The 24,752-nt window shown below is 37.5% G+C and overlaps 1 protein-coding gene across 4 annotated transcripts in view; it reads right to left on the minus strand.

Annotated features, from left to right (window-relative positions):
* Positions 1–1,275: 1,275 nt before the first annotated feature.
* Positions 1,276–24,752, minus strand: part of DYNC2LI1 (dynein cytoplasmic 2 light intermediate chain 1) — a 49,460-nt gene continuing 25,983 nt past the window's right edge. Inside the window, exons 5-14 of one of the 4 annotated variants that reach the window (XM_019943227.3) lie at positions 24,550–24,638; positions 20,407–20,593; positions 19,173–19,241; positions 18,507–18,584; positions 14,796–14,872; positions 14,127–14,197; positions 8,812–8,909; positions 8,315–8,407; positions 6,273–6,330; positions 5,187–5,484 (exon numbers count right to left, since the gene is read on the minus strand). In XM_019943227.3, the coding sequence (XP_019798786.1) occupies positions 6,313–6,330; positions 8,315–8,407; positions 8,812–8,909; positions 14,127–14,197; positions 14,796–14,872; positions 18,507–18,584; positions 19,173–19,241; positions 20,407–20,593; positions 24,550–24,638 (780 nt within the window). In that variant the 3' untranslated portion in view covers positions 5,187–5,484; positions 6,273–6,312. Of the gene's footprint in view, positions 5,485–6,272; positions 6,331–8,314; positions 8,408–8,811; positions 8,910–14,126; positions 14,198–14,795; positions 14,873–18,506; positions 18,585–19,172; positions 19,242–20,406; positions 20,594–24,549; positions 24,639–24,752 lie in introns of all 4 variants that reach the window. The other 3 variants (XM_019943226.3, XR_002177920.3, XM_019943228.3) reach the window with 3 other exon arrangements.

Below are 24,752 nucleotides of genomic sequence, written 5' to 3' on the forward strand. Positions count from 1 at the left end.
CTGAATAGAAGAGGTGAGAGTGGGCATCCTTGTCTTGTTCCAGATTTTAGTGGGAAGGCTTTCAGCTTTTCACCATTGAGTATTATATTGGCTGTGTGTTTATCATAAATGGTTTTTATTATGTTGAGATTATGTTCCCTCTATACCCACTTTGGTAACAGTTTTTATCATGAATGGATGTTGAATTTTGTCAAATGTTTTTTCTGCGTCTACTGAGATAAGCATGTAGTTTTTGTCTTTTCTTTCATTTATGTGGTGTATCACATTGATTGATTTGCATATGTTGAGCCATCCTTGTGAACTTGGGATGAATCCCACTTGGTTGTGGTATATGATCTTTTTTAATGTGTTGTAGGATTTGGTTTGCTAATATTTGTTGAGATTTTTTCATCTATATTGGCCTTAATTTTCTCTTTTGGTGGTGTCTTTGGTTTTGGTATCAGGGTGATGGTGGCTTCACAGAATGTATTTTGGAGTGTTCCTCTTCAATTTTTTGGAAGAGTTTGAGAAGGATCGGTACAAGTTCTTATTTGTATGTTTGGTAGAATTGGCCTGTGAAGCCATTTGGTCCTGGACTTCTGTTTGTAGGGAGCTTTTATTTTTATTTTAAATTATATTTATTTATTTGGCTGCATCAGGTCTTAGTTGTGGCATGCAGGATCTTTCTTTGCAGCACTTGGGTTCTTTGTTGCGGTACATGGGCTTCTCTAGTTGTGGCGCACGGGCACTAGAGTGCATGGGCTCAGTCACTGTGGCATGCAGGGTTTTCTAGCTGTGCATGGGCTCCAGAGCACACAGGCTCAGTAGTTGTGGCATGTGGGCTCTCTAGGTGTGGCTCACGGGCTCTAGAGTGCACAAGCTTAGTTGCCCCACGGCATATGGGATCATAGTTCCCTGACCAGGGATCGAACCCACATCCCCTGAATTGGAAGGTAGATTCTTGACCACTGGACCACCAAGGAAGTCCCTGTAGGGAGTTTTAAAATTACAGATTCTATTTCACTTCTTGTGATCAGTGGTTCACATTATCTATTTCTTCTTGATTTAATTTTGGTGGGCTGTATGTTTCTAGAAACTTGTCCATTTCTTCTAGGTTGTTGAATTTGTTGGCATATAATTGTTCATAGTATTACCTTATGGTTTTTTGTATTTTTGCAGTATCAGTTGTTATGTATCCTTTTTCATATCTTGTTTATTTGGGTTCTTTCTCTTTTCTTCTTGGTGAGCCTGGCCAGAAGTTTGTCAATCTTGTTTATTCTTCCAAAGAACCAGCTCTTGGTTTTATTCATTTTTTTCTATTTTTTAAAATCTCTTTTATTTCCTCTCTGATCTTTATTATTTCTTTCCTTCTGCTGACTTTAGGTTTTGTTTGTTCTCCTTTTTCTGATTTTTTTAAGTGGTAGGTGGGGTTGTTTGAGATTTTTCTTGTTTTTTTGAGGAAGGCCTGTATTGCTCTGAACGTCCCTCTAAGAATTGCTTTTGCTGCATCCCATAGATTTTGTATGGTTGTGTTTTCATTGTCATTTGTCTCAAGGTTTTTTTTTTTTTTTTTTTTTTGCGGTACGCGGGCCTCTCACTGCCATGGCCTTTCCTGCTGCGGAGCACAGGCTCCGGACTCCGCGGCATGTGGGATCCTCCCAGACTGGGGCACGAACCCGCGTCCCCTGCATCAGCAGGTGGACTCTCAACCACTGCGCCACCAGGGAAGCCCTGTCTCAAGGTATTTTTAAAATTTCCTCTTAGATTTCATCGATGACCCATCTGTTTTTTAGAAGCATGTTGTTTAATCTCCATGTAATCATTTTTTCCCACTTTTTCTGTGGATACTTTCTAGGTTTATGCTGTTGTGGTCAGAAAAGATGCTTGAAATAATTTCTATACTCTTAAATTTGTTGAGGCTTGTCTTGTGCCCTAGTATGTGGTTAATCCTAGAGAATGTTCCATGTGCACTTGAAAAGAAGGTGTATTCTAGGTTTTTTGGATGTAATGTCCTGAAAACATCAATTAAGTCTAACTGTTCTATTGTATCATTTAGGATCTCTGTTGCCTTAATCTCTGTCTTAGAAGATCTGTCCATTGATGTGAATGCGTGTTAAAATCTCCTATTATTACTGTATTCCTGTCTATTTCTCCCTTTACGTCCGTATTTGTTTTATGTATTTGGGTGCTCCTATATTAGGTGCATATATGTTGATGAGTGTAAAATCCTCCTCTTGTATTGAACCTTTTATCATTGTATAGTATCCCTCTTTATCTTTCTTTATGGCCTTTGTTTTAAAGTCTATTTTGTCTGAGCATTGCGACCCCTGCTCTCGTCATTTCCGTTTGCATGAAATATCTTTTTCCGTCCCCTCACATTCAGTCTTTGTGTGTCCTTTGCCCTAAAGTGGGTGTCTTGTAGGCAGCATATCGTAGGCTTGTGTTTTTTATCCAATCTGCCACTCTGTCTTTGGACTGGAGTATTTATTCCATTGACATTTACGGTAATTATTGATAGATATGTATTTATTGCCATTTAAAAACTCATTTTCTCATTAATTTTATATTTCTTCTTTGTCCCTTTTTTTTTTCCTTCTGTGGTTTGATGCCTTTCTTTTGTATTATACTTATGTTCTCTTCTTTTTGGTTTTTGTGAGTCTGTTGTATGTTTTTGATTTGTGGTTACCCTGTTTTTCAAGTATGTTAACCCCTTCCTATATCTATTTGCCTTAGACTGGTAGTCATATAGGCTCAAACACATTCTAGGGGAAAGAAAAAAAACCCTACATTTTCTTACTCTCCTTCTCCACATTTTATGATTTTGATGTCCTCTTACATCTCTATCCTTTTGCTGTTCATTGTGGTTATCATCACTTTCACAGAAATTTTTTGATGTTTTTTTAAATCTGTGTACTGGCTTACTTAAGTGATTTACTTTTCAATTGTAATTTTCTCTTTCCTATAGATTCTTTTTTTCTACTTAGAGAAGACCTTTCAATATTTCCTTTAGGATATATTGTTTAGTATCGCTGTATTCTTTGAGTTTTTGCTTGTCTGAGAAATTCTTTATTTCTCCTTCTATTCTAAATAATAATCTTGCTGGGTAGAGTATCCTAGGTTGCAGAGTTTTTCCTTTCAGGACTTTGAATGTATCTTGCCACTCCCTTCTGGCCTGCAAACGTTTCTGTAGAGGCCAGATGGTAACAGCCTTATGGGGGTTCCCTTGTAATTAACTCTTTAGTTTTTCTCTTGCTGCCTTTAGAATCCTCTCTTTAACTTTTGCCATTTTTATTATAATATGTCTTGGTGTAGGTCTGTTTGGGTTTATCTTGTTTGGGACCCTCTGTGCTTCCTGTACCTGGATATCTGTTTCCTTCTTTATGTTTGGGAAATTTTCAGCCATAATTTCTTCAAATACATTTTCGATCCCCTTTTCTCTGTCTTCCCGTTCTGGAATCCCTATTATGCATTGATTGGCATGCTTTATATTATCCTATAGGTCTCTCATATTGCTTTTTTTTTTTTTCATTTGGCTTTGTCTGCTGCCCTGATTGGGTGATTTCCATTATTCTATCTATCTTCCAGATCACTTATTCATTCTTCTGCATTATTCATTTTGCTATTCATTGCCTTTAGCTCAGCTTTCATCTCTGCAAATGAGTTTTCTAATTTTTCTGGGTTCCTTTTTATAGTTTCTAGTTCCTTTTTACAGTACTCTGCATTTCTGTTGATAGCCTTTCTTAATTTCTTCAGTATTTATTTTCATTATCTCCTTTTTGAAATTGATGTCTATTAGACTAAAGAGGTCTGTTTCATTATTTGTTCTTTCAGGGGAATTCTCTTGGTCTTTTAACTGGGAGTGGTTCCTCTGCTTCTTCATTTTACTTATATTTCTCTTACTCTGTGAGTTTAGGAGAAACAATTATCTACTGTGATCTTGGAGAGCTATTTATATGTGGGGATGTCCTGTGTAGCTTGTGTGAGTTTAATATATTGGGTGCAAGGCCTGTTTTTATTATGGATGCCTGTTGACTCTTTCCTCAGTGTGTGCTGGTTGTTATCCCTTTTATTGATTGATAGGGGTGTGCAGATGCGGCGGCTGGTGCCTGGTCTTGGGGTTCTTGGCAGCAGTGGTGGCTCTGGTGTGCCCCCAGAGCATGTGACAGGAGCAGAGGTGGCTGGAGACTGCTCCTAGAGTCTGTGAGGGAGGCGGTGGCTTGCCTCCCTCCAGGCGGCTCCTGGAGCCCGTGCATGTGGTGTCCTGCCCTCTGTGAGTGCACACAGAGAAAAAGGCTACAATGGCGGTCCCACCCCTTCCCTCGTGCACCCCCAAACAATGGCGCCTGGCCTCTAAGGCAGCCCAGGCTTCCTCCCCATACACCATCAGTTGCAGTCTGATCTAGCTGCACTAGATTCCAGCTGCCCCAGGCTGTTTCTGCACGGCCAACCCCAGTCCTCTCCCTGGGTCTGATCTCCAAAGCCCGAGTTCCGGCACCCAGTCCCCACCCGCACCGGTGGACCTGCATCTCAGGCTGGTGAGTGCAGGGCGGCAGCACTGAACAGACCATCTGTGCAGTTTTCCCTCTGCTCTGGCTGCCACAAACCGGCTGCTGCATTCTCCTCTGAGTCTCTGAAGCTCCCCTTCTGTCCCAGCAGATCTCCCCACCAGTGAAGGGGCTTTCCCGGGTGCAGGAACCTTTCCTCTTTCATAGCTCCCTCCCAGGGGTGCAGGTCCCATCTCGATTCCTTTCTCATTTTATTTTTTCCTACCTGGAAGTTACCTGGAGATTTTCTTGCCCTTTCAACAGTCTGAGGTCTTCTGCCAGTGTTCAGTAGATATTCTGTGAGAATCGTTCCACATGTAGATGTGTTTTTGATGTATTTGTGGGAGAAGGTGAGCTTCACTTCCTACTATTCCACCATCTTGATTGCTGCTCAGAAATGTGCATTTTAAAAAAGTACTTCCGATGCTTCTTGTGCCTTACCATTAATTAGAGTAAAATGATGACACCTGTGAAAGTGACCCCAATTCTACTTTTCTTACCAGACACAGCTGAGAACTCCTTAGAGAAGGAATGTGTCTAATATAAATGCTTAACCTTATACTCACAACTGTTACTAAATGCTCTTGCTTTCATATTCCTGAAAACATAAACAGAAACTTACAGACGCTGAACCAAGTATACACTACTTAAACATGTTAAAGGTAGGTCCTGCAAGATTTTTTATTTTTAAAAAAATATTGCATGTAATTATACAAATTTTTCCCTTTTAAGAGAGTTAAAAGTATGCAGGGAGTTGCACTAATACAAGAAATTCCACTTTTCCTTTAACAAATTACACATGTAGACTTTCCTCACTTATTAATATAATATTAAGTAATAAAATAATCTTACTTGTATTTGGAAAAGAAGAAATAAATACCCTCTAGTTGCATTAGGTTCAGGAACCAAGCTCAATTTGTTTCCAAGACTTGGAAGAACTTCTTTTGTACTGTTCCAGTTCCTAAAACAAAAATATGTGTTACTTGCAGAAAAACTTAAAATTTTAAAACTAGGCACCTTAAAACTGCCTTAGCATTTTTTTGGGTTAACAGTGTATCCTTTATAACATCATCATTCTCCAAATTTCTTGCCAACTGTTTTATAAATAATTATACTTAGGATTTATTTTCTAGAAATGCAATCTTCAGAGTTTCCGTGTCACCAAAGCAGCACTTGGAGATGAATTTATTAAAGTTTCAGACAAAATATACACTACATAGTATATACAAGTTGTTTTTCAACTAACAAAATTAAGCATTTGGCATACTTTAAGTATATAAAAGTGATCTTATTTTTAAATGTTTGCTGTTCAACTCCTGTCAAATTGTGGTTGAAGTCAGCAAGGTATCAATGTTTAAAATGTACATATCGTTTGACCCAGTGATTGTACCTTTAGAATTTTATCAATAAGTATAATAGAGAAGAGCAGAAGAATAGCAATAGAAGGATATTCACTGAGCTGTGTATAGTGGCACACAATTGGAAATGGCTTAGACATCTCCCAGTAAGGACTGATTAAATACATCAGTGCTCATTCACACTTGACTTCATAGGCAGCCAGCAAAAACAACAGTGGTCTTATGTGCCACATGAAAAGGCAAATAGGTGGAGAGAGGGCAGGACACTTCCATTTTCTGTTATACACTTCCATGTCTTGACTTTTTTCACAATGAGTATATGTTCCTTTCACAATTCATAAAACAGAGATAACTTTTAGTGGGGGTGAATATCCTGCATGAGATGACTGACCTGCAAAAGGGATCATCTAAGGGGATTGCCTCCTGGCCTCTTACATGTTGTTCAATGTCTAAGTGTACAAAGTATATTATTATTTCAGATAAGCAAAAAGTGGTTACTCTGCAAGATAAGGCAATCACTGCCCTTTGGCTAACATAACAAGTTCATTTTCGCTAGGAAAAGAAAATTAGATTCTCATTTTCAGAAAAAAATTGCAGATTGTCTCTTTCATACCTATACTCTAAGTTATTAAAATTTAAATGTTGAAAGTTTCAAAACTGTATAAAGACTTCAGAAGGATTTTTTATAGTATTAACTCTGAAGCAGTCTTTATAGCTTCGTTTATTTCTTCTAATGAAGTTAGCTCAGTTCACCAGTTATCTTACCAGCAACTTATGGTTTCAAAGATTGTTAGCTCATAAAGAATAAACAGTAATCAGTTATCACAGACTTTCTTTAATTGAATTATTTTTACCAATGCTAATGGTGAGGGCATTGCTTTGAGATTCTGTGCTAGTAGTTTCTCTCTTCTACAGACAGCAAACTGAGAGAAGATATAAATTTAAAGTTTTGGATATTAGAATGTCAAAATTTGGAAATGGACATCAATACAATAATTGAGCATCAACTGGTAATCATTAGCATGACTTTTAAAGCAGAAGCATAAAATTATGTTAAGGTACTACACGTGCAAACGAAAATCAATTCATCTACTAAGATACCATGAATAAAATACTATGAAAGAGGCAAAATTAGGATATTATAACTTTTCAGGTGAGTTAAAAAAAAAAAAATCTCTCAGTCAAGAGAATGTAGAATTAGTGAGGTACAAGGGTTGAGTAAAGAAAGATATTGTGGGGCTGCTTTCCAGTTCCACTCAAAATTCATATGGTTTTAGGTCAGTTAGGGAAGATGTATTTGAATGTGAAAACTCATGATGCTCAGAAATACTCTAGGGCTTTAACAATGTGTGTGTGTGTGTGTGTGTGTGTGTGTGTGTGTGTGTGTGTGTGTAAAAAAAAAGGGCTCACTATCTAATATAAACAGATAACTCTTATCAACAATGGCAGTTAGTCATTAACTCCTAGATAAATATTAATTCAGAGATGACTTCCAACTAATCTCTATAGCCAACCTGCACACATAATAAGGGTTACATGAGGTCATTTTAGTGTCCCTACAACGTGCCTCTTACTTTGCTACAGCTAAAACACCCTCTAAATATTCATGACATATTTTTCAAAAGTCTTCTGTACTTAAACGTTTTGCTTACTTATTCTAGAGCCCCTGAAGGTGAAAGGCTAGTGCTGAGAAAAAGACGCTGGTCCCCGCTTGCAGTGGGTGGTTGCTTTCAGGTTATCCTTGCAACAATGTGACTGCCCAAGTTACACAGCTCTGTAAATCCCACCTGAGAGGTGGTCAGGGCATTCAATTTACTGTGCTTATAGTAAGGGCATGTCCTGTACAGTGACTCATTTTATCAAACTAAAAGGAGATCTGGGAAAATCTAAATATTGGACCATGATGAGTTTACCAACTTTTGCATTCTTACATTAGACTGTGTATCACAAATGGTGCTATCTGGCATATATGGAAAGCAGTCTCCACTTTTAATCACTTTCCTGAGAGACTCTGGGTTTTGTCAACTGCGTTTGTGTGCTTTCAGTCCTTAATTTTTCTGATACAAGAAAAGTATAGATACATCTAAATGTCCTAATAAAAAAACAAAACCTTTTAAATAATCCCACAAACAAAAGAATATTATGGAAGTGTCTCCCCAACAGTGAGGTAAGAATCACTACCCATCTTCAACATAAAGTAAACTGGAAAGTCCAAAAAGGATATGTGAACACCAAGTCATCTCTGGCTGGTAGAATGATAGGTGATTTTTAGTTCCTTCTTGATGCATATCAAAATTTTTTAATATATAGTGAAGATGTACTATTTAAATAATTTTAAAAGTAAAAAATTAAATTGAGAAAAATTTACGGAATTCTAAGGATATTTCTGTGATAAAACTTAAGATGAAATAAAATAAATGTTTAGGATAATACCTGATCCTTCTGAATTCTCATTTCATCAACTTCGCTTTCAGCATACTGAGGGTCTCTTGCAGGGTCCTTGACATCTTTTAATGTGTTGACACTCTGAAATCACAATTCTTCAAATCATTTCATGCCCATAGTCCAAAACCTTCAATGCAGGGTTATCAACTACCCTGCAAGCCAAGTTCTCGTTCCTCAGCTGGCCCTCGCTGCTGAGCGTCAGTTCAAATTCCCCCAGGTCCTCTCTCCCTCGTCTTTCAGATGTTGCCTCTCCCTTCTCTAACAACCAGCGAGAGCTCTGTTTGGAAGCAGAGTGAGAACTGTGTCTTACGCATCTTTTAAACCCCACAGTGCCTCATATACAGTACATTTTTAGCAAATGTTTAATTGATTTTTGAGCATGTGAGTAGAAAACAAAGTTACTATAATAGGCCTGCTGAAACATTTCCCAATAACTGTTGAATAGTGCTGAAAATTCTTGCTTTAAAAGAATTAGAAATATATACCTTTGGTGGAAAGAGCTTTTCATACACTTTTTTCCACAATTCCATTGGTGAATGGGCATGAAACTTTCCAATGTCATTGTCAGGAACGGGAGGAGATCCTAAAATTGGAAGTTTTACTCCAAATGACTGCATTGACTAAAACATTACAAACTCTATCAATAAAACAGATGATACTTATAAAAATATAAATCTTAGATCACTCATTTCTCCTTTCCTGTAGTCACTATTAAAGTTTACCCCAACCCAGTGTAGCAAGGCCACTGGGGCAGATTCTAGTACCAGAGGAAGAGGAGATAGAGTAATGAGTAAACTATAATTCTCTTTCCCCACATTTAAATTGCTGCTTGGCAAAAATATAAAGTTTGATATTCTCATGTGTTCATGAATGTGTAAGGAAACAGTTATTCTTATGTGCTAATGAGTAGAATGCAAATTGGGACAGCTAAAGCAGAGAGTAATAAGGCACTAGTGAATACTATGAAAATACTAAAAAAGGTCACACTCTATTAACCAGCAATTCCAGTTTTGGGTGTTTACCCTAGAAACACCTACATACATGTATTAAGGATTTCACATGGCTGCATCACTTGTATTAGTGAAAAATTGGCCACAACCGAAATGTCCATCAATAGAGGTATAGTGAACTAAATTACTATGCACAGCCATGCTCTATAACACTACCCAGCAGTCAAAGTACCAAATAGACTTACATGTAGCATTAATATGGAAAAAGGAAAACTTCAAAATGATATAGAATGATACAATTATATTAAAACAAATAGTTGTTTCTAATGGTACTGATGAACCTATTTGCAGGGCAGGAAAAGAGATGCAGACGTAGAGAATGGACTTGTGGACGCAGTGGGGAAAGGGGAGTGTGGGATGAATTGAGAGAGTAGCACTGATATATACACACTACCATGTGTAAAATAGATAGATAGCTAGTGGGAAGCTGCTGTATAGCACAGGGAGCTCAGCTCGGCACTCTGTGATGACCTAGAGCATGGGGTCATCACATGGGATGGGGGCGGGTGGGAGGGAGGCTCAAGAGGGAGGGGATATATGTATACATATAGCTGATTCACTTTGTTCTACAGCAGAAACTAACACAACATGGTAAAGCAATTATATTCCAATAAAAAAAAGATATGGTACATATATACAATGGAATATTACTCAGCCATAAAAAAGAGTGAAATAATGCCATTTGCAGCAATGTGGATGGACCTAGAGATTATCATACTAAGTGAAGTAAGTCAGTCAGAGAAAGACAAATATATGATATCATATGTGGAATCTAAAAAAATGAGGCAAATGAACTTATTTACAACACAGAAATAGACTCACAGACTTCAAAAACAAACTTAGGATTACCAAAGGGGTAAGGTGGGGGAGGGATAAATTTGGAATTTGGGATTAACATATACACACTACTATATATAAAATAGACAGTCAACAAGGACCTACTGTATAGCACAGGGAAATCTACTCAATATTCTGTAATAACCTATATGGGAAAAGAATCTGAAAAAAGAATGGATATATGTATATGTATAACTGAATCACTTTGCTGTATACCTGAAACTAACACAACATTGTAAATCAACTATACTCCAATGTAAAATAAAAATTACATTAAAAAACAAAAAAAGTTTTTTCTATACCACATTCACATATATAGAAAATGGTCTGGAATATTAAACTTGATCCTAATATATACTATTTCAAGATTTTATATGGAGAATGTCTTTAGGTATTGCTTGTATAATTTAAGTTAATTTAAAATTAAGTTAGGGCTTCCCTGGTGGCGCAGTGGTTGAGAATCCGCCTGCCGATGCAGGGGACACAAGTTTGAGCCCTGGTCTGGGAAGATCCCACATGCCGCGGAGCAACTAGGCCCGTGAGCCACAACTACTGAGCCTGCGCGTCTGGAGCCTGTGCTCCACAACAAGAGAGGCTGCGATAGTGAGAGGCCCGCATACTGTGATGAAGAGTGGCCCCTGCTTGCCACAACTAGAGAAAGCCCTCGCACAGAAACAAAGACCCAACACAGCCAAAAATAAATATACATAAATTTTTAAAAAGTCCCTCTTAAAAAACTGCCAAAATATACACCCTAATGAATACTGCCTTTCAAAATGAACCTGAAAAATAAAACAATTACAGTGTTTAAAAAAAAATTAAGTTAATATGAAAAATTTGAAAATATGCTGCCACTTCTTGGCAATTTTCAACCCACAGTCTGAGATTTGTCGTTCTTTCTATTCTAGCATCTACATTGTTCACTAAGACTGTTTCACTCTTGATCTTTCAGGGCCTCCTTACCACTTTGGTGAGTAAGACACTGATATAACCCACCGATCTTACTTAGATTTCCCAAATCTCTTCCTTGTCCTCATTTGTGTGTGTGTGTGTGTGTGTGTGTGTGTGTGTGTGTGTATTGTACAGAATTTTATCACCTTTGTAGGTTCATATATTCACTACCACAGTCAAGATACTGAACAGTTCCATTCTCAGAAGGATCCCTTATGTTGCCCTTTTATAACCACACCTACCTCCTCGATTCCTCCCCCTACCTCCCTACCTACAGTTCTGTCCCTAACCTCTGACAACTATTAATCTTTCCTCCATTTCTAAAATTTTTTCATTCCAAAATTTTATATAAATAGAATTATATTGTACGTAATCTTTTCTCATTGGCTTTTAAAATTTAGTATAATTCCCTGAAGATTCACCCAAGTTGCTGTATGTATCAATAGTTTGTTCTTTTTTATTGCTGAGTAGTGTTCCATGGTAGGGATACACCACAGTTTATCCACTTACCTGTTGAATGATATCTGGGTTGTTTCCACTTTTGGGCTATTACAAATAAAGCTGTCATGAACATTTGTGTACAGATTTTTATGTGAACATAAGTTTTCATTTCTCCCACATAAATGCCCAACACTGCAATTTCTAGGTCATTTGGTAGCTGCAAGTTTAGTTTTATAAGAAACCATCAAACTGTTTTCAAGAGTGGCTGTACCATTTTACATCCCCACCAGCAATGTATGAGTGATCCAGTTTCCTCACATCCCCTCACAAGCATCTGGTGTTATCACTATATTTTATTTTACCTATTCTATTAAGTGTGTGGCGATATCTCATTTGCATTTCCTTAATGATTAATGACATTAAACATCTTTTCATGTGCTTATTTGCCATTTGTATATCCTTTTTAGTGAAATATCTGGGCATGTCTTTTGCATATTTTCTTTCTATCTATCTATCTATCTAGGCTGCACCAAGTCTTAATTGTGGCACATGGGATCTTTAGTTGCGGCAGGCAGACTTCTTAGTTGCACCATGTGGACTTTTTCTTTTTTTGGCTGCATTGGGTCTTCATTGCTGCGCATGGGCTTTCTCTAGTTGCAGAGAGCGGGGGCTACTCTTGGTTGTGGTGCATGGGCTTCTCATTGTGGTGGCTTCTCTTGTTGCAGAGCATGGGCTCTAGGTACATGGGCTCAGTACTTGTGGCTCACGGGCTCTAGAGTGCAGGCTCAGTAGTTGTGGCGCATGGCCTTAGTTGCTCCGCAGCATGTGGAATCTTCCCGGACCAGGGCTCAAACCCATGTTCCGGGCACTGGCAGGAGGATTCTTAACCACTGCCCCACCAGGGAAGCCCCATGTGGACTTGTTACTTGCGGCATGTGAACTCTTAGTTGATGCATGCATGCGGGATCTAGTTCCCTGACCAGGGATTGAACCTGGGCCCCCTGCATTGGGAGCGTGGAGTCTTCCCCACTGGGGAAGTCCTCTTTTGCATATTTTCTAATTGGATTTTTTTTACTGTTATTTATATATTCTAGATACTAGTCCTTTGTAAAATATGTAGTTTGAAAATATTTTCTCCCAGATTGTAGCATGTCTTTTTATCCTTTTCACATGGGCTTTTTTTTTTTTTTTTTTGCGGTACACAGGCCTGTCACTGTTGTGGCCTCTCCCATTGCGGAGCACAGGCTCTGGACGCGCAGGCTCAGCGGCCATGGCTCACGGGCCTAGCCGCTCCGCGGCATCACATGGGCTTTTAAGAGCAAAAGTTTTTAATTTTGATGGGGTCCGAGCTCCATGATTTTTAAAAAATTTATTGTATTTATTTGATAGCACTGGGTCTTAGTTGCAGCAGGCGGGCTCCTTAGTTCTGGTATGTGAACTCTTAGTTGCTGCATGCATGTGGGATCTAGTTCCCTGACCAGGGATCAAACCCTGGCCCCCTGCATCAGGAGCGTGGAGTCTTAACCACTGTGCCACCAGGGAAGTCCCTCCATGATTTTTTAAATTCAGTATTTTTCAACCCTTTTCTGACCTCCAACTACTTACATGGGCAAAAGATTTCCATCAGCATTATCTATCATTACAGTGATTCTCACTGCTAATGAAATTAAGTTGGTAATAATAAGTATTATAAAAATCAGTATTTATAATCACTCATTAATACCTCTATTCTTTTCATTCCAATTCAATCTACAATCTCATGACAAAGATCTCTACATTCAAAGTCAAGTCAACTTTAGCTTGTAAGAGTAACGGGGGATGGGAAATAAAAAAGAAAATTATTGTCTATTAGAGTGTTAAAACCAAACTATGCCAACCCCAGCATATAGAGTTGCTAGGCCTGAGAATCTCCACAATGAAAATAGCTTCTGTGAGAAGATAAGGAGCTTGCCTACATAAACGCTTGAAATTTCTTTTGCTTCATGAGTCTAGGACATCTGTAAGTTTAGGAAACACATCCCATTGGATGAGAGGCAATTTTTCATAATGAAAAATTAAGGCATACCTAGTTAGTACAACTGTGTTCTTTTTGATTTATTCCAACACTTGAATCTCAGATTTTTCATCATTGCCCATAATATATAGCTTTGAATTTCCTGACCACTCTATGCTTCTGGTTTTCTTCTAAACGCAAGGAGCTAAAATTTAAAAGTATCTGGAAATCAGTGAGGGAAAGAAAATACATGCAAAATTTTTAGTGGAATATAGATTAGAAATCTATATATAGATTTCTATATATAGATCTATATATAGATCTATATAGATATAGTGGAATATAGATTAGAAATCAGTCTCTTATGTGACAACATCCCTTCTATCACAAATATGTCAATGTGATGCATTTTGCATCAATACTGTGTATACAAAGAATAACAGCAACAATAATGAAACCGGAAATGATGGTTAGAGTTAGGAGATGTTGGAGATGAAGTGAACAGGGAGTAGGACAAAATCAATAAGCAATTAAAAAACCATTGAACAATCTTAATAAGTTCACCAACCTATTTGACTTAAAGAATCCAATCCTGCTGTGACAAACAGTGGTTTATTCTGATCCACACATGTTGATTTGCTACATGGATGAGAAGAAAAAAGAATCCAATTAAGTTTAGCAATCAAATATCCTGCCACTCTCTACGGTAAATACAAGAGCCAAGTTTTATATCTAGCCACTGGTGACAGCATTGCTCAAAATGAATGAATGAAGATTAATATGATTCCAAAAATTAAAGTAGAGCACTAATAAATGTATTATAGGAGGAAAAAAATGACAGACCCAAATTACCTCAAATCAAAACCAAGGAAAGTAGCAAGGTTAAGAAAAATACACACTAAAATGATTGATTCCACTTCTAATCAATATAAAAAAGTGATAATAGCGGGAAGGCTACTGAAATGAGGGAAAAGAAGTAAAAGAAATCAGGGAAACAAGTATAATAGTATCATTGTTTTGTCTAGTCTCAAACTAAGTATTATGTAACATTTTAGTTGTAAAATTTGATAAATATTTAAACAATATAAGAAGCAGGAGACAATATGAAATTATCTCTAAGGACAGTCATCTGAGGCACTTTCCTGGTCAAGAAGCAAAAGACTTGTGAGAACAATAATCAGATGAGACAATAACAACAGCAAAAAAAAAAGATATTTAAAAAATATTTTAACAGTACCTTTTGTCAATGCCAAATGCCAACTGGTTAATAACTCCACGTATTTTTAGTAATAGAGCTTCTGATTTACTGGTAAACTAGAAAGAAAATAAATCAGGAGAATAAATTACATGCTCTGCTTTCAAATCACAGAAAGAGGTAAAATAAATATGGCTTTGAACAAGTACAGATTGCAGAGAGAAATACTATCTATTTGTCCAACAATACTTGTGTTTCAGTAAGCAAAACAAAACCTTTGAATAAAGGGAAAGAAAAAGCTCAGTAAATTTGTTTTAACTTACTCTTCAAACTTCATGAGTGCATGATATTGAATGGACTTGTTTTTATGCACTGATCATTTCCGCTACTCCCACAAATGGATCGTAATCATTGCCAAAATGCAATCTGGTTGGTTAAAAAAGTAGGAGGTATGCATCATAAATAACTTTTTCATCTAAGGGCATATGACTGTCTTCAAAGCAGTTAATGTGGGAGTTGCAGATTAGTCCAACAGATACTGATACTCACTAAAACCATTTTTTAACTTCTCTTCTGAATTGCCTTCGGAACCTGCAAAATAAGCTACTGAATATTCTCAGTGGTGGTCTATAACTAGAATGATCATAACCAGAACATTTTAGAGAACGAAACGGGGTGGCTACTATTAATCATTAATCTGAGAAATCAGGTGAAACTAGGACATATGGTTACCCTACAAATCTTTTAAGACTAGTCTGATTTTTGGAAATACCAAAGTCACCCAGCCAAATAAGAATGACCAAGATGTATGAAAGTGGGAAAAACAATCTTGAACCAAAATGAGATGTAATTATAATGTACAGAGTTCAATTTTCAGGATAATATTCATTCTGGATTAAGAACAGTCTCCAGGGAAAACATTCAAAGGAGAACATTCATGTGAATATGTAAGATTTTATTTATTTATTTATGCATGCATGCATGTGGTACGTGGGCCTCTCACTGTGGCGGCCTCTCCCGTTGCGGAGCACAGGCTCCGGACGCGCAGGCTCAGCAGCCATGGCTCACGGGCCCAGCCGCTCCACGGCATGTGGGATCTTCCCGGACCGGGGCACAAACCCGCGTCCCCTGCATCGGCAGGCGGACTCTCAACCACTGCGCCACCAGGGAAGCCCCTGATACATTTATTTTTAAAAATTGAAAAATTTTAGGCTTCCACTGAGACAATTTTCTAATATGAAAACTTTAGTTGAATTTTAAAAACACAAGTTTTCATCATCATCATTATTATATTATCTATTATGTTCCCTATATGATGAGGAAAAAAACCTCGTCACAAATGTCTTTCACAGGACGTGCGAAGTTTTCTAACTCAACCCCACCCCCATCTACTGCATCAACTGCCTTGAAAACATCCTCCAGAAATAGCTGTAGAGCTTTTACTTATGAACTCAATGCCTGGGAACTCATAATCTCCAAAAGCAACTCATTCCATTTTCAGATAATGGTAGCATTAGAAATTTCTTTCTTAATTTGAACTAAGCTCTATTGATTCCTTGTTATTGACTCTAAGAAAGCAAAGAATATATTTAATCCCTCTTCCGTGGATCAGTCCTTCGAATGTTTAAAGAGTGTTATCACAATCCCAATGCCAGAATATATGTTTATACTGTTCCTCATACATCTTAATTCTAAGTCCCCTAACATCCTGTTGGCTCTCCACTGAATGTGGTTCTACTTACCAATGTTTTTGTTTGTTTGTTTTTGTTAACTTGATTAGATTGCTCATACTATCAAACCAGTATTCTTGACTGAATTATAAAGGATAAACTATAGTGTTAAAAAAAAAAAAGACTGCTGAGTATCATTGAACCTTGTAAAGCAGTACCCAAGTCTGGGCTGTAGGGTAAGAGTGGAAGTGAAACTGAAAGGTGGGGCTTTGATAACTCTGGCTGCTTTCTTGTTGGTGTGGGAAGCTAGAAAAGCTTTATGGTTCCCCTGGTGGTCCAGAGTGCTCTTATAACCCCAACCTCTGAACCCTCTGGCTTACTGAAAGCTGAGATGAAGGAGTCTCAAATCCTTTCCCTAGTCCCTGACCTTCTAGGGTCTTTTGAACCATGGTTAACTGCAGGCCTGCTGTGGCCTGGGTTGACCTGACTTCACCTAAATTTGTATCCGTAAGACCAGACTGGCCCTGATGGATCATCAAATGTGATCTGTTCCTAAAGAAAGACAGGGATTTCCCTCAGCGAACTAACCAGAAGTAAGTATGGGGCCTTATCTAGTGGTGAAAGTAAGAAACTACAAGATCCATGGTCTTTGCTTCTGTACTCTGAATGAGTAATTTACTTTAAATTCGTCATATCTTTTTCAAAACAATAAAGAATATTTTTGTGGTTAGCAAGGGGGGGTTGTTGAGGGAAGGTTGGATTGGGAGTTCGGGATTAGCAGTGGCAAACTATAATATACAGAATGGATAAACAACAAAGTCCTACTGTACAGCACAGGGAACTATATTCAATATCCCATAATAAACCATAATGGAAAAGAATATGAAAAAGAATTTTAAAAAAAGAATATTTCCAAAGTACTCTGTCAATCTAATATGTAAGCAGATACAGTACAAACATAAAAGGTAATGATTTTTAAGAAAATACATAATAAAATATATTTGGAGCATTCTGAAAAGTATAAAAATTTTAAATACAGATCATATTTATTACTTTTCATCTTAATATACTAGCCACGAAGGCTGGGGACTAGGCCATGTTTTCTACAGGTTCCTCTGAGCACTCTGATTTAGAGGGAAAAAGAGACCATTCAAATGGGAAGAAAGTTTTTCCTTTTTTTCTTTTAATAAAAAATGTGTTTATGTTTTGTTGTGTTAGAGGATATCCAGCAACATTTGGTCCTGCTGTGGAAGATGATGTAACAGTAATTATAAGAACCAGCCTTGGGCTTCCCTGGTGGCGCAGTGGTTGAGAGTCCGCCTGCCAATGCAGGGGATGTGGGTTTGTGCCTCGGTCTGGGAGGATCCTGCATGCTGCGGAGCGGCTGGGCCCGTGGGCTGTGCCCACTGGGCCTGTGCGTCCGGAGCCTGTGCTCCGTGGCGGGAGAGGCCACAGCAGTGAGAGGCCCACGTACCGCAAAAACAAAAACAAAGAACCAGCCTTTACTGAACTTTGTGTCAGACCCTGTGCTAAGCATTTCACAGTACTCGGGCTACTAATCCTCACAACAACCCTATGAAGAAGGTATTGTTTTGTCCATTTTACCAGGAGACTGAGGCTTCAGTGAGATTAAGTGACTTGTCTGAGACCACATATCTAGTAAATGGTTGCCCAGGCAGCATGACTCCCAAGTTCATATTTTTAACCTCTACAACAAACAGCATTTAAGTTTTAAAAAAATTGTTAGTCTTTTTCTCTTTTAAGAGAACATAGATTCTAATTTTTAAGGGGAAACTAAAACATAAATAAATAAACAACCAATTTATCTCTTTAATATTGATGGGGGTTTATGGCTATTAGAAATTTAGAACTTTTGCTTCAAAGAAATGGTAGGCCATCTAGCAGAGTGTGTTCTAGAAATACATTATAAACACTCTGTAACAAGAGGGTTTTGAGGCAATGGGAAAGGAGAGAATGACATGCATTAGTAAAAGCATTAGCATTCATAACTGTGCACCAAGCTGTTAATCTTTCCAAATTTGTTACTGTCCGTTCAAACCTAAAGGATAGGAAACGTACAAACCATTAATGATGCTCCGTAATAATGTGCAACAAATCGAAGTGTCTTGCATATTACCTTCCTCTTCTCAGAGTCAAAATCCTGAAGAAATATGTTATTAAAAAGAAAAAAGTTGAGACAACTAGTGTCTGTAGCAGAAAGGTGCAAATTATTCAATACAGAAATAGATTTTCTTATTTATTTTTTGGAACATACCTTGAGTAGGATTCCATTACCTTGGCATTTGTTTATATAGAGAGCTGAACAGTAGCTGCAGCCTTCTAGAGCTGCAGCTACCAGATCTTTCCTTGTTTAAACACTTAGCTCAATAGAATTTAGATATAAGTACACATTTTCTAGTACGGAATACCCCAAGGATTCTCTGACAAGCAAAGATAAGAAGAAACCAATTTTCTACTTTCTTAGATTTAAAAGTTGGGACATAGGCCCTGTCCCTTGGTGACTGGACTGGATTCAGTTTCTAAATCTTCTGCCATATCCCCATTCCACTGTATTTACTGTTTTTCTCTTTCCCAACTATATCCTCTTTTCCAAAATCTTTAAGATGTGTGACCCCTTGACCTCTCCCTCCCAGAGTCATTTTTCTCATTTCACTATTACTTTTGTTCCTCTCCTATAAAGCCTAGGCATGCAAGTACAACAAGCTCAACTAGAAGTGGAAGAGCTTACCTGAAAAATATCGTATTTACTTCCAATTATGACCAGAGGAATTGGAAATGGGTCAATTAATTCACGATCCTGTTAACAAACATATTTCATTGATTCATTATAATTGTTTATTACTATGTAGTCATCAATTTCCACTTATATCATTTTAAATCTTCCCATAATGTTGACATTGTTTGCTTGACATAGAGGTTGTTTCAATATTGAATTTCTTAAACTATCAATACATTTCTCAAGCATAAAACTAGAAATGACAATTCCCTAAACTATGATATTTATTCTTCATGTTGTATCCTTTTATTTTCTTAAATATGTCACCTTCCTGTTTTTTTTTTTTTTTTTTTTTTTTTTTTTTTTTTTTTTGTGGTATGCGGGCCTCTCACTGTCCTGGCCTCTCCCGTTGCAGAGCACAGGCTCCGGACGCGCAGGCTCAGCGGCCATGGCTCACGGGCCCAGCCGCTCCGCGGCATGTGGGATCCTCCCGGACCGGGGCACGAACCCATGTCCCCTGCATCGGCAGGCGGACTCTCAACCACTGCGCCACCAGGGAAGCCCCTGTTTTTTTTTTTTTATTATTTCGTATTAACTGTTTGTTACAATAACATTTATACATGGGAACCATAAACTATCAGTTTTGTTCTGATATTACCTTTGTAAAACGCACTCACATAAACTCGGGCAATATAAAATACTGCTCTTGGTTTTCTAGAAGATGACATTCATGATTGTATATAAAGGACTTACTTGTGTTATCATATTGCAAGTTTATAGTTTAACTAATTATCAGATGATAAAAAGATATTGATTATGTGACAGACACTAAATGAATGTAAAGTATAGTGACGGTAAAGGCTGTTAAAATTCTATTCCTTGCTTAAAATTGTAGTCTTATCTAGCCTTTGCCAGGTGACATTTGTACAACCTGGTGTTTTATCTTCATTTTACAGAGATTATAAAATCAGTATCAAACTACTACTTTAAAACTCTATTCCTTTTGATTGGTGTAATATTCCATAACAATCACAGTAGATGTCTAACAAGAAGACATATGAAATCTTTTTCCTTGTTTTGCCCTTACTGAGGTTTTATTAAATTGCTATAATTTTCCAGTGAACAGGTTCATCTACATGAAATGAATTTCAACTCATGCATAAAAATCTAAAGAAGTTGTTTGTGATGTTATCTTTAACTGTATATGGGGCTAAGAATTCTAGGGATAATCCCAACAGTAACTCACTGGATGGTCCTTCTGCATATTGCTCCATATCTTCTGTCTCATTTCAGAAACTGCTTTAGCATTTTTCTTCCCCAGTTTCATCATCACTTTATCTACATGAAGTTTTGTGGCTTGCAACAGATTTTCCATGGTGGGCCAAAGGTCATTAGGTTTCGAAAGGTCCAAAACAAGAACAATAGAAAATGTCCTAAAGAAATAAAAACATGTTTCAAAAAAAAAAAAAGAGTCAAAATAATTACTATTTGAAGCCATACTATACCGAAATTTATTTTCTAAAAATAACACTATAGTTTAAGAAAAAAAAACCCAGCAATGTCCTAAGAAAAAAATGCCAGAATTATAGCCTTATTTATTCTAGTGCTTTTCCCTAGTGATATTTAAGTGTCACAACTGAAGTTTTTGTTTGAACTAGTAATAATCCAGTTCAAATAATCGGCAAGTAATTGGGTCCAACAATGCCATATTTAGATCCACTTTTGCTGTGTGCTCCAAAGAAGGGAAGCAAAAATAATAATCACAGCAGCAGCAACAATGCAACAACCTGGTGAAGGAGAAGAAAACAGATTTACTGATGGTCCTTGCTAGGAGGACTACCTACCTTATTTACTCTTAACAACAACACTTCCTAGAAGATGTTATGACGGCCATTTTATGGATTAGAAATCTGAGGCACAGATTCATATAACTAGTAAATTGTAGAGCTGGTATTTACATCCAGAGCCACGTGCCTTTCTGCTGTACCTTGCTGCCTCTCTGAAAGCACACCCCTGGCCACCACACACACCACCACTGTGACCACATGCATGTGTGCTCATGTTCATGTAAATCTAACCTCAGCAATAACAACCCAATTTAAAAAGGGCAAATAACTCAAATACACATTTCTCTATTTAAAGGTATACATATGGCCAATAAACATATGAAAAGAGGCCCAATATCACTAATCATTAGAGAAACCCAAATCAAAACCACAATGAGATACCGCTTCACACCCATTAGGATAGCTATGATAAATAAAAGTAAAAATAAACAAAACCCCCCAGAAAATAACGAGTGTTGGTAAGGATATAGAGAAATTGGAACCCTGGTGCATTGCCAGTGGGAATATAAAATAGTACAGCAGACACTGTGGAAAGCAGTACAGTGGTTCCTCAAAAAATTAGAGGATCCTGCAATTCCACTTCTGGGTGTTTTGAAATCAGGGACTCAAATAGATATTTGTATACCAATGTCCATAGCAGCATTACTAACAATTGCCAAAGGGGAGAAATGACCCAGATGCCCATCAGTGGGTTAAGAGATGAACAAAACATGGTATATACATACAATGAACTATTATTCAGCCTTAAAAAGGAAGGGAATTCTGATACATGCTACAACATGGATGCATCTTAAAGACATTATGCTAAGTGAAATAAGCTAGACTCAAAAGGACAAGTATTATATGATTTCATTTACATAAGGTACCTAGAGTAGTCAAATCATAGAGACAGAAACTAGAATGGTGGTTGCCAGGGGTTGGAGAAGGGAGAAATAGGGAGTTATTATTTATTGGGTACAGTTTCAGTTTGGGCAGATGAAATGTTCTGGAGATGGATGGTGGTGGTGGCTGCACAACAATGTGAATATACTTAATGCTACTAAACTGTACATTTAAAAATGGCTAAAACTGTGAATTTTATGTTATGATATTTTACAATAAAAAACGAACAAATATAGGAGTATTTCAGAAAATGGTCATAATAAGTATGTAGAACCATAATCATGGGCCAATATATTTTTGATCAACAGGGCAAACATTCTGCTAGTAGATATAGCAAGGAATTATAATACATGCTAGTTATAATACAGTCAAGTTATTTTGCTTAGTTTGAGCAAATCAGCTGTGTTGTGTAATTAAAGCAGAACAGTAGCTAAATTCTATACTATAGGTCTAAATCCAGAAAGTAGTCTTTTTAGACATTAATTAGCAAGATTTTCTATAAAATTATTGAGCCATTAAATTCTCTAGCCAACTACATCTATGTCATTTTAATAAGCTCAGAACCAGTTTTGCTTAATTGTAACAGAATATACATAAGTGAGGATACTATATTTTCAGAGTTTTAGTATGGTTAATGTTTAAAAAAGAGAGGACTATGGTTGAACTTTTTTTAACTGTGGTAAAATATATATAACATAAAATTTATCATTTTTTCCAAATGAAAATAACTTTGTTTTAAGCAAAGGAGAAATGGATTATTCAACTTTTTTCTAAGATTAAGATTTATGTTTCCAGTGCACTGGAAATATCTGTGTTACTTTTACCTTCATAGCAAATGACAGCTAAAAACATTTTTTTTAAAACACGACCTTTTAAAACAGGGAAGTGGACCACAGGAAATGCTCTGTTACAAATTATCTAAGGTCTGTGGTAATGTTCAGTGCATCTATAATTATTCTATGAACAGGCATCTTAAAGATAAACAGTATCTAAGAGCACTGGTACAGCTGCTGAGGTCGCTGGGCTTCGTCCAACATAAGGAAATTATATGTCAAATTAATTCCAGCCACAAAACACTCTGAGATTTGCAGCTACATGAGGAGTGAAATGCTTTCCATGAATTCTTCCATCACTCAGCAAGCTACTCTGGACCCAGGCCTATGGCGCCCCTGCCCTCTGTTCATCATAACCCTGACCCCTCTTCTCTCCTAAAGCAGGCTCCAGCTGCCCTGGGGTTCCAGGCAAAGAAGACCAAGGACTCACAAAGTGAGGCATTAAAGAAACTGGAGAGGTTCGGCTTCCTGCAGAAACCAGAATTTCTACAAGCCCGTGAGGTCTAGAGAAGGGAGGTGAGGTAATATGGCAAGGTGAAGTGCAAGTCAGGGCCAGGTAAGAGCTGCTCCCGGCCTTTTCAGTCCTGCCAGCCTGGCTGCCAGCTGGCTGGCAGCTCTGGGTCCTTCAGTTCCTCCCCGTCCGCACCATCTCTTCACAACCACACCACCGTGAGCTGCCCGAATTCCCAGGCAGCTTCGATTATTTGTCTCTGTTAAAGGACAAATGAAAACTATACAGCTGTGAAATCCCATGATTCTGAAAAGTAATGTCAGGGGAAAACGGTGGTTATAAGTGAAAAAGCAAGATCTAAATCTATATACATACAATATCCCATACCTGTACAAAGTATATTTATGAACACTGAAAACACTGAAAGAAATACCTCAATATGTTGATAGTTCTTTTTCATGTGATTGAGGATGCTTTTACTTTCTATGTACCTTTCAGTATTTTTCCAAGTTTTCCATATGAGCATACATTACGTTTGTAATAAGTAAAAGACAGTAAATCATATTTCTTTAAAAGAAAAAAAAATCACTGGACAAATAAAGCCAACATTACCGGCTAGTTATAGAAAAACAATTATCCTGTTAACAAGAAATAATTCCATACTCTAAAGATCTTAATGGCTGAAATTTAACAAATAATTGTCAAGCCCTTTGTATTTGGTCCAGGCAGCAGCAACCGTTTGTGTTAAACTCTGACAGGAGTAAGATATTTCAGATTTAAAAATTTTGTTTTCCTTGGCTAAGATGACAGTTTTCCACATCTGATTTGGCCACGTGTGGGAGTCACTGTTAGGAAAACACCACCAAAGAGTTTGAGGTTTTCCCTCAGGTTCTGTTTCTTTTAGGTCAGCAAATAAGAGACTTTCTTCCTCCTCTGACTCATAGACTTCCCCTGGATGAAGCTTCAATGGTATTAATTAGCATTAAATTCAAAGTAGACATAATGTCCAGCTGCAGGAAAAACTCAGGGCTGAATTAGCTCACGCTTGGATGGATGTTAGAAATAATTGTTTTCAAATTTATTTTTGCCAAGTGAATTCATTGCCCAAGTGTTATTTGACGTATTTTGTTTGTTTGCAGGCTTGCAAAATATGTTACTAGTTGGAATGCCAACTATTTCACTTCAGCACAGGCCAGAACCTTGGTTCTTTTAAAATCTCTGACAGCATTACAGTTTAAGCACCTAGAAAGGAAGTGAACTGTAGGCAACATAAAACCGTCCCTGCAAATTCTGGTTCACAAAAGCCTACTCATATTCATCCTGTGGTCTCCACTGGATACTTACTAACAACTGTTCCTGGAGCTGGCCACACTTACCGTAAGGTGTCACTTGTGATTGGTATGCTGATTAAATCCAGTAAAGAGGTTCCTCCACCTAGTTCCCAAAAATGAGCAATATCTTTTGGCTGAAAAAACAGGGTTTTTCCAAATTAATGTTCTTTGATGTTTTTACATTTTAAATAGTTCTTATATTTCATTAGTACCAGCCAGTAATAATTATGGATACAAGATATTATAGT

This window comes from Tursiops truncatus, chromosome 14 (genome assembly GCF_011762595.2).
Source record: "Tursiops truncatus isolate mTurTru1 chromosome 14, mTurTru1.mat.Y, whole genome shotgun sequence".
Lineage (NCBI taxonomy): Eukaryota > Metazoa > Chordata > Mammalia > Artiodactyla > Delphinidae > Tursiops > Tursiops truncatus.